The sequence below is a fragment of the Canis lupus genome, chromosome 20, assembly GCF_003254725.2.
Source record: "Canis lupus dingo isolate Sandy chromosome 20, ASM325472v2, whole genome shotgun sequence".
Taxonomy (NCBI): domain Eukaryota; kingdom Metazoa; phylum Chordata; class Mammalia; order Carnivora; family Canidae; genus Canis; species Canis lupus.
The window spans coordinates 8,461,521-8,473,593 of NC_064262.1; the positions used below are offsets into that span (position 1 = coordinate 8,461,521).

General features: G+C 39.5%; 1 protein-coding gene across 9 annotated transcripts in view; it reads right to left on the reverse strand.

Annotated features, from left to right (window-relative positions):
- FANCD2 (FA complementation group D2) overlaps positions 1 to 12,073 on the reverse strand; it is a 57,012-nt gene that overhangs the window by 25,485 nt on the left and 19,454 nt on the right. For 6 of the 9 annotated variants that reach the window (XM_025450017.3, XM_049098574.1, XM_025450031.3 and 3 more), the window contains exons 16-25: positions 11,838 to 11,972; positions 9,734 to 9,865; positions 8,498 to 8,605; positions 4,966 to 5,075; positions 4,002 to 4,059; positions 3,210 to 3,329; positions 2,270 to 2,343; positions 1,856 to 2,002; positions 789 to 889; positions 245 to 360 (exon numbers count right to left, since the gene is read on the reverse strand). In XM_025450017.3, coding sequence (XP_025305802.1) covers positions 245 to 360; positions 789 to 889; positions 1,856 to 2,002; positions 2,270 to 2,343; positions 3,210 to 3,329; positions 4,002 to 4,059; positions 4,966 to 5,075; positions 8,498 to 8,605; positions 9,734 to 9,865; positions 11,838 to 11,972 — 1,101 coding nt within the window. Of the gene's footprint in view, positions 1 to 244; positions 361 to 788; positions 890 to 1,855; positions 2,003 to 2,269; positions 2,344 to 3,209; positions 3,330 to 4,001; positions 4,060 to 4,965; positions 5,076 to 5,594; positions 8,167 to 8,497; positions 8,606 to 9,733; positions 9,866 to 11,837; positions 11,973 to 12,073 lie in introns of those variants that run through there. The other 3 variants (XM_049098576.1, XR_007404425.1, XM_049098577.1) reach the window with 3 other exon arrangements.

Below are 12,073 nucleotides of genomic sequence, written 5' to 3' on the forward strand. Positions count from 1 at the left end.
CAAAAGGAAAAATACAACAAAAAGGCTTGAACTAGTAAAGTATGAACAACATTAGGTGAATTCTAAGTATTCTGATTTGGCTACACCAAAACGTACATATAGCTGGGGGAAAATGGGACATGACAGCTGGAAAAGCACATAAGGGTTAGTGTTTAGTAGAGACTTTTGAGTCCCATGAGAACCAAGAAATAGTTTCAAGAAGAACTACAGACAATAGGTGAAATGTTCTATTAACTCTGCTTACCTCTCGGAACCAGTTGAGAGTAAGAAATATGAGTGAACACATGAATGAATGCTCTTTAACAGACATGGACTCCAGCCTCTCTCCTGGCTCCAGGTCAGTGAGGAATATAGGACAATCTGAAAGAAAAGAACAAACATTTTTAACTCTCTTTATTTCAAGTCAATGGAACCTGGATGCTACCCCTAGAGCCACCTACCTCTCCTTCTACTTACTTTCCCCTTTAACTTGTATTTGAAAGTCAAGCTTTGGTTAGTCTCAAAATTACTGCCATATCATGTAGCAAAATTAAATATAATTAAGAAGTACTTGCAAAACTAGAGGCGAGGGCCAGAAAGCAATGAGGAACTATGATGATGACTGATTTGTCAACATGACAGAAATCTGTACGTATTATTTTGTCTTTGGAGTTCAATTATTACTGCTATTCTACACTGTGGAGTTAAAAAATTCCTTCCCACATACACTATGTACTGGTTTGTTCCTTCCTTAAGATTATCAAAGAAAGGTTACAAAGAAGAAAGGATGTGATAACTTCATCCTATACCTAATAAACCATCAATCTCCTCCAAGTTTCCATCATGTTGTCTCTCCACACAAAGTCTCAGTAACCGGAAATAGGGAGCCAGGCACAACGGAGACACCACTCTGGGAAGGAAAAGTCCATTTCTAAATAATACTTTATAAGTATATTAGAACATGTTTATAGGGAGCCTAACCTTATAATTAAAGAGTTTTGCCCCAAATAAATGTCTACTTTTAAGAAATATGTCAAGGGGGAACCCTGGGTGGCGCAGCGGTTTGGCGCCTGCCTTTGGCCCAGGGCGCGATCCTGGAGACCCGGGATCGAGTCCCACGTCGGGCTCCCGGTGCATGGAGCCTGCTTCTCCCTCTGCCTGTGTCTCTGCCTCTCTCTCTCTCTCTGTCTCTCTGTTACTATCATAAATAAATAAAAATTAAAAAAAAAATAAAGAAACATGTCAAGGAATTTAATGGATGCTCAACAAATAAACAATGAACTAATGTGGAAGAAGGCAGGGGCTGAATAAAGTGATTATCTGTGAGTTACTAGAAGCAGAAATAAGATGGAAAGAGGGAGGGAAAGTGGCAAAGGCAAACAAGTATGTTAATTGGAGAAAGGAACAGAAACACAAACAGCCTCACTAGAGTTGTTGGCTTTCATGAGGCAATGCAAACCCCAACCACAGGGTCCAAGAAAAAACAAGGAATCTCCCTCATCCTTGCTAATCCCTCCAAATACCACCTAAGGAGAAACCCCTCCCCTTTTTAAAGATTTTATTTATTTGAGAATGAAAGTGAGAGAGAATGAGAGAGAGAGAAAGAGAAACATGAGCAAGGCAAGCAGCAGAGAGAGAGAGAGAGAGAGAGAGAGAGAGAAGCAGACCCCCTGCCAAGCAGGAAGCCCCATGCAGGGCTCAATCCCTAAACCCTGGGATCATGACCTGAGCTGAAGGCAGACACTTAACTGACTGAGCCACCCAGGCACCCCAGAAACCCTTTTCCATCAAGTTCTCAACAGACTGCAAAAAGTGTGGAATACCCCATAAACATTCAAAACAACAACAGAAGTTTTAGAAGACAAAGTACACTGACTTTTGATCTGATTCCTTTGAAGTCATTCTACCCCCATCTTTTGCAAAGTCCTGAGAGAACATCAGTGGTAGGAGGTTGATGACGATCCCATCATGACTACTGTATTCTTCTAGTCCATAGAGAGCTTTCACAGGAAATGGATAGTCACTGTGGAGAGAACCCAGAATTTGATGCCCCAAGAGTATGCATGTTCACATGGGAATCCGTTAGAACAAACCAACCTTCCCTCTTATGAGAAGAAATGAGAAAGAGAAAGAACAAGTGGAAGCTTTTAGCAATTCTGGACCTGGGGTGTTGGGAAGAAAGAAGACTGGGCAAGACTTGGCAGAGGTCAAGAGTCTTCTAGTGTTTGTACCAACTACTGACATAATTTCTTCACCAGTACAATCAAGTTAGTGGGTCTACAGTACTTACCCTTCTGGAGAAACACAGAAATCCACCACAAAGGCATCCTGGAAATCATTGAGGATGGTCTGCCCAACCCATTCCTTCAGAAAGTAAGCACAAACAAACAAGGCTATATAGGCCATGGTATACTTGCTGTAGAGCCTAGACAAACTAATACTCTTTCTAAGCCTTAGTTTCCTCATTTCTCTTTTTTAAAAAGATTTTATTTGAGAGAGAGAGAGAGAGAGAGAGAGGAGGAGAGCACAAGTAGGGGGAGGGAGACAGGGAGAAGCAGACTCCTCCCCACTGAGCAGAGAGTCTGATGCAGGGCTTGATCCCAGGACACTGGGATCATGACCTGAGCCAAAGGTAGAAGCTTAACTGACTGAGACACGCAGACGCCCCAGTTTCCTCATTTCTAAGAAGAGAATAACATTATTATGTGCCCCATTATTATGAAGTGGAAAACATATAACACGTGAAAAATGCTTAACACAGTCCCTGGCATAGAATACATAGTGGCTATCAACAACATCAACAATACTATTATAATCCTCACTGTTACTATTACTATTGTTATTATGTGAAGGAGGCCTCAGTGGTGAAGCTGGAGTTAGGGCAAGTCAGAACAGCCTTCCCAACTAGAACATGGGAGAGCTCATAGGATGATCTATTTTTTTTTAATTTTTATTTATTTATGATAGTCAGAGAGAGAGAGAGAGAGAGAGGGGCAGAGACACAGGCAGAGGGAGAAGCAGGCTCCATGCACCAGGAGCGCGACGTGGGATTCGATCCCGGGTCTCCAGGATTGCGCCCTGGGCCAAAGGCAGGCGCCAAACCGCTGCGCCACCCAGGGATCCCCAGGATGATCTATTTTTGCACTGTAACAGACAGAAGGTCTTGAAGAATGTGGAATAAAAAGCATTTTCCCTGCTTCACTGCTTTAAGAAAAGATTCTGGGCCTTACCAGGGCTTTTGGAGCCAGCTTTCCTCCTTGGATTAGATTAGCAAATTCATCATAATAAAGTGCAGAGGCCTGGGGAGACTGCTCACTGCAAGAATGAACTAACTGAAGCAAGGAGGTCACCTGGAGTAGCCAAAGAGAAAGAGTAAACTGGGCTGCCAACTGGGCTGCCAACATTTCCTAAACACCATTCACCCCATTTAGTAGTAAGTTTCTCCTTCCAATTTCACTGGCAAAGCTCTTACTACCACTCACCTGAGGTTTTCCTGAGCTTCCTGACAAGCCCAACTCTTTCTAATATCTCTTCTCCAATTCATTGGAAATATAAAACTGGATTAATTTTTCTATCGCAAAGCTTTGGTTATGTCATGTCTATGCTAAGAAACCCTTAAAGACTGCTACTATGTAAAAAATTAAGTCAAAATATCTTGATTCACATTCAAGGAAGGCACTCTGTTTTCTACCTCTGAACTAGCTTTATCTCCAATTCTCCAGTTGTACACTCACTTGTCCCTATGCTGTTTGCTATTCTATGAACATGGCTCACTTTCTTGCTCTATAGGAATTTACAACTTAATTAAGAAAGTTAGATAAATACAGAAATAAATGGAACCCATGCCATCAGATTCTAGGTGCCATAAGAGTGGTACAAATCACAAAAGCCATGAATTCAGGAAAACATATTTTGGAAAAAAAAAAAGAAAAAAAAAAGCACTCTTTCTGGTAAACTGACAGTGACCAGATGCAATTCCTCAGTTATTCATAATCATATCCAACTACATTATAAGAACTCACCTGTGTGTACTCTTCATTGCTCAGGTCTGTTCTCCCTTGGGTCAAATTTGAAGATCTACTTTAAAAATAAGGAATTTTAGCTTCACTTTTACAATATTTTGTAAGAACTGGCAATAAGTGTATGAATCCTGCCATCCCTGGGATGTGGGTGGAGATAAAAGTGCATGAAGGCACAGAGGACTATTTATATACAAAATGTGGATTAGAGCAAACAATGCAGATCTCAGTTTTTTTTCAGGGCACACTAAATTAGTAATAACCTAAGAACAAGCACTGGGCACCGCTCTAAGCAGTTAATGCTCTCAAGTGGTATGGCTCTAAAGAATGAACTCTTAACCAGTACACTATGTAGCCTCCGTGAATTACTAATGCCAATTCTAAGAATGTCTCCTGAGGTCCCAGGAATTCCTAACAAATTATCTCTAAGGAGCATGAACTGAAATCCAAAGTCATTTTGCAATGGCAACATCTTATCAAGACCCAACTCTGATGCTCCTTTAGGTGCTACAATTGTGACATCAAAGTGCAAGGGCGGAAAAAAAATCCACAAGAAGACCTTATTTGTATCCAACAGAATGATGTCCCAGACAGCGTAACTCAGTAATGGAGAAACCTATAATTCTAGTGCCTGGGAGAGGTGCTAATGCAGGAAAAATGCATTCCAGGATATTCTGTTCCCCTTTTGTGGAAACATTTCTACTCTTTTATTTCTTAACAATCCCCGGTTTTTAACCATCAGACTCTAATGATTATGATCACATTCTGTAAAAATTATATGAAGTATTTACAGTCAAAATTAGAAGGGAGAATGGAAAAGTTGCAACAAACATTTGCTTACTACTCTTATTCTGGGTTTAATGCTTAACATTATAATGACATCTACAATGTAATGTAATACTTATTTGTAAGGGGGCAACCTGATTAACTGACCTTGAGCCACAGAAGTCAGAATTTCCATGCATACCTGTCTGCTGCCATGATGCCAGCCATGGTGACAGCACCAATAATACCAATGAGTTTGTATTTGAATACGGTGCTAGAGAGCTGCTTTCGTATCACCAGATGCATATCATCCTGCAAGGAAGACATGGTAGAGAAAGATGAAGATGCTGGAATAGTACAGCAAGAGCCTGTGGGTAATGGAGCCAAAACACCTAAAGCAGCAAGGTTCTACCATCTACTGTGTGGCCTTTTTGCAAGTTATTTCATCTCTGAGTCTCAATTTTTTTCATCTATAAAACGGAGAAGGTTTTGGAAGGATGAGAGACAAATTAAAAAATGTTCTAGAACAGTGTCAGAAATAAAGCAGATGTTCAAAAATAACAGCAGTCATTGTGATTGTTGTAATACTTGCTTGATAGGGATATGTGAATTATTGTAATGTTGATGCCTGCTCAACTAAAATAATAAAATAGAATAGAAAAAAATACTTAGGAAAATTTACCTAGGAGACAAAAGACTTATACATTAAAACTATAAAACAATGTTGAAAGATATTAAAGAAGACCTAAATAAATGGAAAGATATCCATATTCCTGAATTGGAAGACTTAATATTGTTAAGATAATGATAGTACTCAAAGTGACGTGCACGTTCTTTGTAATCTTTATTAAAATCACAACAGAATTCTTTAGATATAGAAAAACTCATCCTAAAATCCATATGGAATTTCAAGGGACCCCAAATAACCAAAACAATCTTGAAAAAGAACATGTTCTTTAAAATTTCAATTTTGGAATTATTACAATCTTTCAATTTCAAGATTACTATGAAGCCACAGCAATTAAGATAGTGTGCTACCTGCATAGGAAGCACATACACAAATGGATAGAGACCAGAAATAAACCCTCACATATATGGTCAATTGATTTTCTGTAAAGATGCTAAGATCAAGGACACCTGAGTGGCTCAGTGGTTGAGCGTCTGCCTTCGGCTCAGGTCACGATCCTGGGATAGAGTCCTGCATCAGGCTCCCTGCATGGAGCCAGCTTTCCCCTCTGCCTATGTCTCTGCCTCTTTCCCTGTATCTCTCATGAATGGATAAATAAAATCTTAAAAAAAAAAAAAAAAAAAAAGGTGCTAACACCATTCAAATGGGAAGGTATATAGTCTTTTCAATATAAGGTGCTGAAAAAAAAACCACACACACACAAAAGATACTGAAAAAATTTGATACCCACAACCCACACCCACGCAAAATTAAATGAACCCTTACCTTTAACCATACACAAAAATTAACTCAAAATGAATCAACAACCTAAATTTAAGAGCTAAAACTGTAAGACTCTTAGAAGAAAATAAAGGGAAAAATCCTCATGACTTTGAATTGGAGAATGGTTTTTACTAAGTATGACACTAAAAGTACAAGGAACAAAAGAAAAAGATATATTGGGACTTCATCAAAACTCCATCAAAGGGGGATCCCTGGGTGGCTCAGCAGTTTAGCGCCTGCCTTCGGGCCAGGGCGTGATCCTGGAGTCCCGGGATCGAGTCCCACGTCGAGCTCCTTGCATGGAGCCTGCTTCTCCCTCTGCCTATGTCTCTGCCTTGCACTCTCTCTCATGAATAAATAAAATCTTAAAAAAAAAAAAAAAAAAAAAAAACCACTCCATCAAAGGACACTATCAAGAGTGAAAAGACAATGAATTTTATTATTACTTTCTTTTTTAGAGAGGGAGAAAGAATCTTAAGCAGGCTCCACATCCAGCATGGATCAAACACAGGGCTTGATCTCACAATCCCGAGATCATGACCTGAGCTGAAATCAGGAGTTGGAAGCTTAACCAACTGAGCCACCTAGACACCCCTCATATTACTATTCACTTATTTTAAGATTTTATTTATTTATTCATGAGAGACACAGAGAGAGAGAGACAGAGACACAGGAAGAGAGAGAAGCAGGCTCCATGCAGGGAGCCCAATGTGGTACTCGATCCTGGGACTCCAGGATCACGCCCTGGGCTGAAGGCAGATGCTTAACCGCTCAGCCACCTAGGCGTCCCTCATATGACTAGTATATGTGCTGCCGAAGCAAGCACTCATATGACAAATTTTTTTAAAATTTTTATTTATTTATGATAGTCACAGAGAGAGAGAGAGAGGCAGAGACACAGGCAGAGGGAGAAGCAGGCTCCATGCACCGGGAGCCTGATGTGAGATTCGATCCCGGGTCTCCAGGATCACGCCCTGGGCCAAAGGCAGGCACCAAACCGCTGCACCACCCAGGGATCCCTCATATGACTATTTAAATGAGGTACCCAGAACTGGCAAATTCAGAGACAGGAAGTAGATTAGAGGTAACCAAGGACTGGAGGAAGGAAAATGGGGAGTTATTGCTTAATGGATGGAGTTTCTGGGATAACAAAAAGTTCTGGATATAGACAATGGTGACAGTTACCACAACATTCTTAATGAACTTAATGCCACTTAAAAATGGGTTAAAATAGTAAAATTTGTTATGTATATTTTACCAACATTAAAAAATAAAATAATGAAGGCAACTGGGTGGCTCAGCCAGTAAAGCATCTGCCTTCGGCTCAGGTCATGACCCCAGGGTCCCGAAATCATGTCCTGCATGGGGCTCCCTGGTCAGCGGGGAGTCAGCTTCTCCCTCTGCTCCTCCCCTCTGCTTGCACATGCATTCTCTCTCTCTCAAATACATAAAAATCTTTAAAATAATGATGTAGCTCTATATTACTGATATGAAGCCATCTCCAAAATACACTGCTAAATGAAACAAGATGCAGAACAAAAGGATAAGGAATGGAATATAGCTAAATACAAATTTGTAAATGTCCAGGACAGCTCAGAAAGCTATAAACTAGTTAAAGGTGATTGCCTTTAGCGAACCAGATGCCTGGAGGACTGATTGCAGGGGAGGGGGGAAACTTATTTTTCACCACCTTCCATACCTTTTGAATTTTGTGCTATGTATGTATATTACCTCGCTTGCTTTTTTTTTTTTTTAATTAACAAAAGGTGTTGGCTGTTCAAAGTCACAGTCCAGTATAGATTACTGCCACGGGGTGGCACTAAAGATACAAAAGAGGTGTGTTATGACTGCAATGTAATCTCCTGTTTCAGTCCTTTTGCCGACTCTCTCAGTGAATGGTGTCCACAAATGAAAGCAAGTCCAGAAGTAGTTCACGACAGATGTAGATGTTCCCTAGAAAACAAGGTCATTCTCTGTGTCCCCACAGCACTCAGTACAGAACCTGAACAGCTTTTTTTACTCAGTTCCACAGTCAGCTGATTACAGACCCATTTCTACCCTAACAGACTTAGCTACTTGAGGGTAGAAGGTCTAATATATTTACCATCTTTATGCTTGGTACACAGTAGACAATGTTTATAGTAAGAAAAAAATGAGTAAGTGCTTAGACTATGGCTATATACTTGATTTCTTACCTTGTACACAGGTAAGAGTGATTTTGATCAGTGAATTTTAATTATAGAAGTTTAAAGTTTTAAAGGTTTCTCAACACACTGCCTGTTACCTGGATGTGACTGCTGGCTTCATGTTTGCTAAATGCCAGTGAGCTGAGAATATAAAAGAGTTTTCGTATCTGCTGAGGGGACATATTATCCAGATAATCTAAAATGCCCTATGAGAAAAAAAATTAGGTTAGCAACTAATATTTTCTTTTTGTAAATAAGAAAATTAAAATCCTTAGAACAGGCATAAGAGGCATCCAGATAACCACAAAAGCTCAAGTTCTCTCAAGCTGTGCTCAGATCCCAAAGGGTTAGTCAACCTAATGTATCTCCTAGTTTCTCCCTATTCTTCTTCTCCACCCTTCCCTTCTCAGTGAAAATATTACTCTGCAGAAGTTGTATCTCTGACTTTATTCCTTATCATAATATGCCTTCTCAGCTTCCACTCCATGAATTACTTATTCATTCTCTACAGATGTGGAAGAAGTCATAAGGGAAATACTTTTTGACCTTGGGCAAAACCTCAGCTTTCTCATCCCTACTATGGGGATAACATGACCTACAATTGCCATTCCAAGCCCAGACGTGATTATGTCAACTCCCTGTTAAAAGCTTCTAATAGCTCTCTATGGCCTATAAAGTTGAAACTCTTTAGCATGGTATTTGAGACCCATCATAATCTGACACTGTCCTATGTCAGTGGGACAGCCTCACCTCCCACCAACCCTCACCATATGTCCCATTTGCCAACCACGCCAGTCTACTTGTCATCCTTGAGGTATTTCATGGACGTGGGTGCCAATAAGCTTGTTTAAACTGTCTTCTGCCTAGATGCACTTCCTTTTTCTCTTACCGAATCATGCCCAAACTTCAAAAATCACTCAAATCTAGTCTTTGAAGAAGTACCCAGTTTCCAAGGCCAAATTATCCTTACTCTGGTGTATTTATAGCACTTTATCTTTCTCAAAATTTCTCATGTTGTATTTACAGTGACTTGTTTATATGTTTCACTATCACCAAAGGCAAGAACTAAGTTTTATATACAGAACACCCAGAGTAGAGCCTGCACATAGGTACAAAGAAGTATTTGCTGAATGCATTAATACATACATAAATGAGTTATTCTTTTTCTATTATTTGCCCATTACTTCACCTCCTTCCCACCCTCTCCTACCAATTATAGTGCTCAGTATCTAGAATAGGAATTAAATTGCTGCTAATTAATGGATGCCAGATATCCCTCAGATACATGCAAGAAAGAAAACGGACTCAATATATGTCAACAGAGGGACAGATACCTTCACAAAGACAGCATTCAGCCTCATAGCAGATGGGTTTAGAACTACCAACTCTAGTAGGGCATCCAATGCAGTATCAACTTCAGCTTCACTCCCACTGCAGATATGGGTCACCAGGGCACCAACCACTTCCTATACGATAAAGAGTCAATAGAACAGTGTGAATAAAAATATGACATGGCCATCTTAAAAGGGTTAATGCTTGAGACCATTCCAATCTCAACTTGGTTAAAATCCCAGCCTGCCCTATGCCATTGTCTATTTATTTACTTTTCGTTAATGTTGGATTTAGGAGGTTGAGGATTATGCCAACCTAACTACATGACATCCATTCTTGACTTATTTCCTAAGATTTATCAGTGAGCACTATCTAAGCCCTCCTGATCTTCCTTCCCTAGCATGTCTTTCTTTTTCATATACATTAAATAGTACTTTTAAGCTATGGCTGTACTTAATCTGTTTAAAATTTACTAAAAAGATGGAGCTCAAAGTGCCTGGCTGGCTCAGCTAGAAGGTGTAACTTTTGATCTTGCAGTTGTGGGTTCAAGCGCCATGTTGGGTATAGAGATTACTTAAAAATAAAATCTTAAAAAAAAAAGATGCAACTCAAGAAGTTAAAGGTTTTTACAGGTTAGACTTCTATGTTTCAAGCAAACATGAGCCATGACAGTATCTCTAAGACATTAAGATGGTTCAAAAAAATACCTTGTATGCCATTCCCCCTTTCCATTATACTGCTGCTCCATACTGAGCCACATGGTTTTCTCAACTGTAGAAGCTAGCTCATGCTAGCTGAATTTATTGCTCTGCTTTATTTTTATTGTTATTGCTGTTTAAATCTTTAAAGATTTGTCTTTATTTTTACAAGTTTTGTTCAAATGTTTTCACATTGTTAATAGTATAGCATGCACAAAAAATACAAAATAAGACATTCTGTTCTTTTCATAATTATTTTCCATAAGTACAGCCCTCCCTCTCTGGATATGTGCTATTAAATTTTGTGTCTTATATTGATGGGTTCTGGGTCACATCCTCAGACATTTCTCTTTCATTTGTTTTTCACCACAATTTTTTCTAGAGAACTACTCCAGGATCAACTGGCAGCTGATCATCCGCAGTTAAATTTTAATAATGCTCTCTTCCTGTATACTCTGAAAACTGCCCAATAACCCCAGCCCTTTCAGCCATGCTTTTCCTTTTTGTAAAATTTTTTATTTAAATTCAATTTGCCAACATAGGGCAGCCCAGGTGGCTCCCCGGTTTAGCACCTGCCTTCAGCCCAGGTCTTGATCCTGGAGACCTGGGAACGAGTCCCACATCAGGCTCCCTGCATGGAGCCTACTTCTCCCTCTGCCTGTGTCTCTGTCTGTCTCTCTCTGTGTCTCTCATGAATAAATAAATAAAATCTTTAAAAAGAAAAAAAAAAAAAAGTTTGCAACATATAGTATAACACCCAGTGCTCATCCCACCAAGTGCCTTTCCTTAGTGCCCGTCACCCAGTTATCCCAGGTGGGAACATGCCTTCCCTTCCGCAACCCTTTGTTTGTTTCCCAGAGTTAGGAGTCTCTCGTGGTTTGTCTTCCTAATTTTTCCCCACTCAGTTTCTCTCCTTTCCCTTATAATCTCTTTCACTATTTCTTATATTTCACACATGATTGAAATCATATGATTGTCCTTCTCCAATTGACTTATTTCACTCAGCATATAATACCCTCCAGTTCCATCCACATCGAAGCAAATGCTATTTGTCCTTTCCGATGGCTAATATTCCATTGTGTGTGTGTGTATACATATATACATATATATATATATGTATATATACCACATCTTCTTTACCCCCATGGTTTATTTAAATAGACTGGATGTGGACCTTCATTTTAAATTCAGGGAATTTTAGAGCTCAAAACGCAGTGTTAGATCCTCCAATCCAGTCTCCTCATTTTACTTAGACTAAGAATAGAACTAAGTTTTCCCAACTTTCAGTTCAGAGTTCTTTTTGCTTAAATGCCTTCCAGTCAACAAGAAATAAACATATAATATGCAAGTCACTTGGAATTTCATTTCTTCCTGTTCCCTCCCTTCCAAAATAAATATTTCAACATACCTGCTGACAGTAAGTGTCAAAAAATTTAAATGAGTATTTGTATAGGAGACTGCCAAACAAAATGATACTCTGGTCTAGGGAGTGCAACAAACTCTGAGCCAGTGATAGAATGGATGGACAAATATCCTTAAGGACCTTGATGGGGAAAAGAGAAGAGAAAATAAAGCTGTGTGAGGAAATTAGTTATTACAGAACCAAGACTTGCTAATAGCCCTTTTAGGATGTCAGAGTTCTTC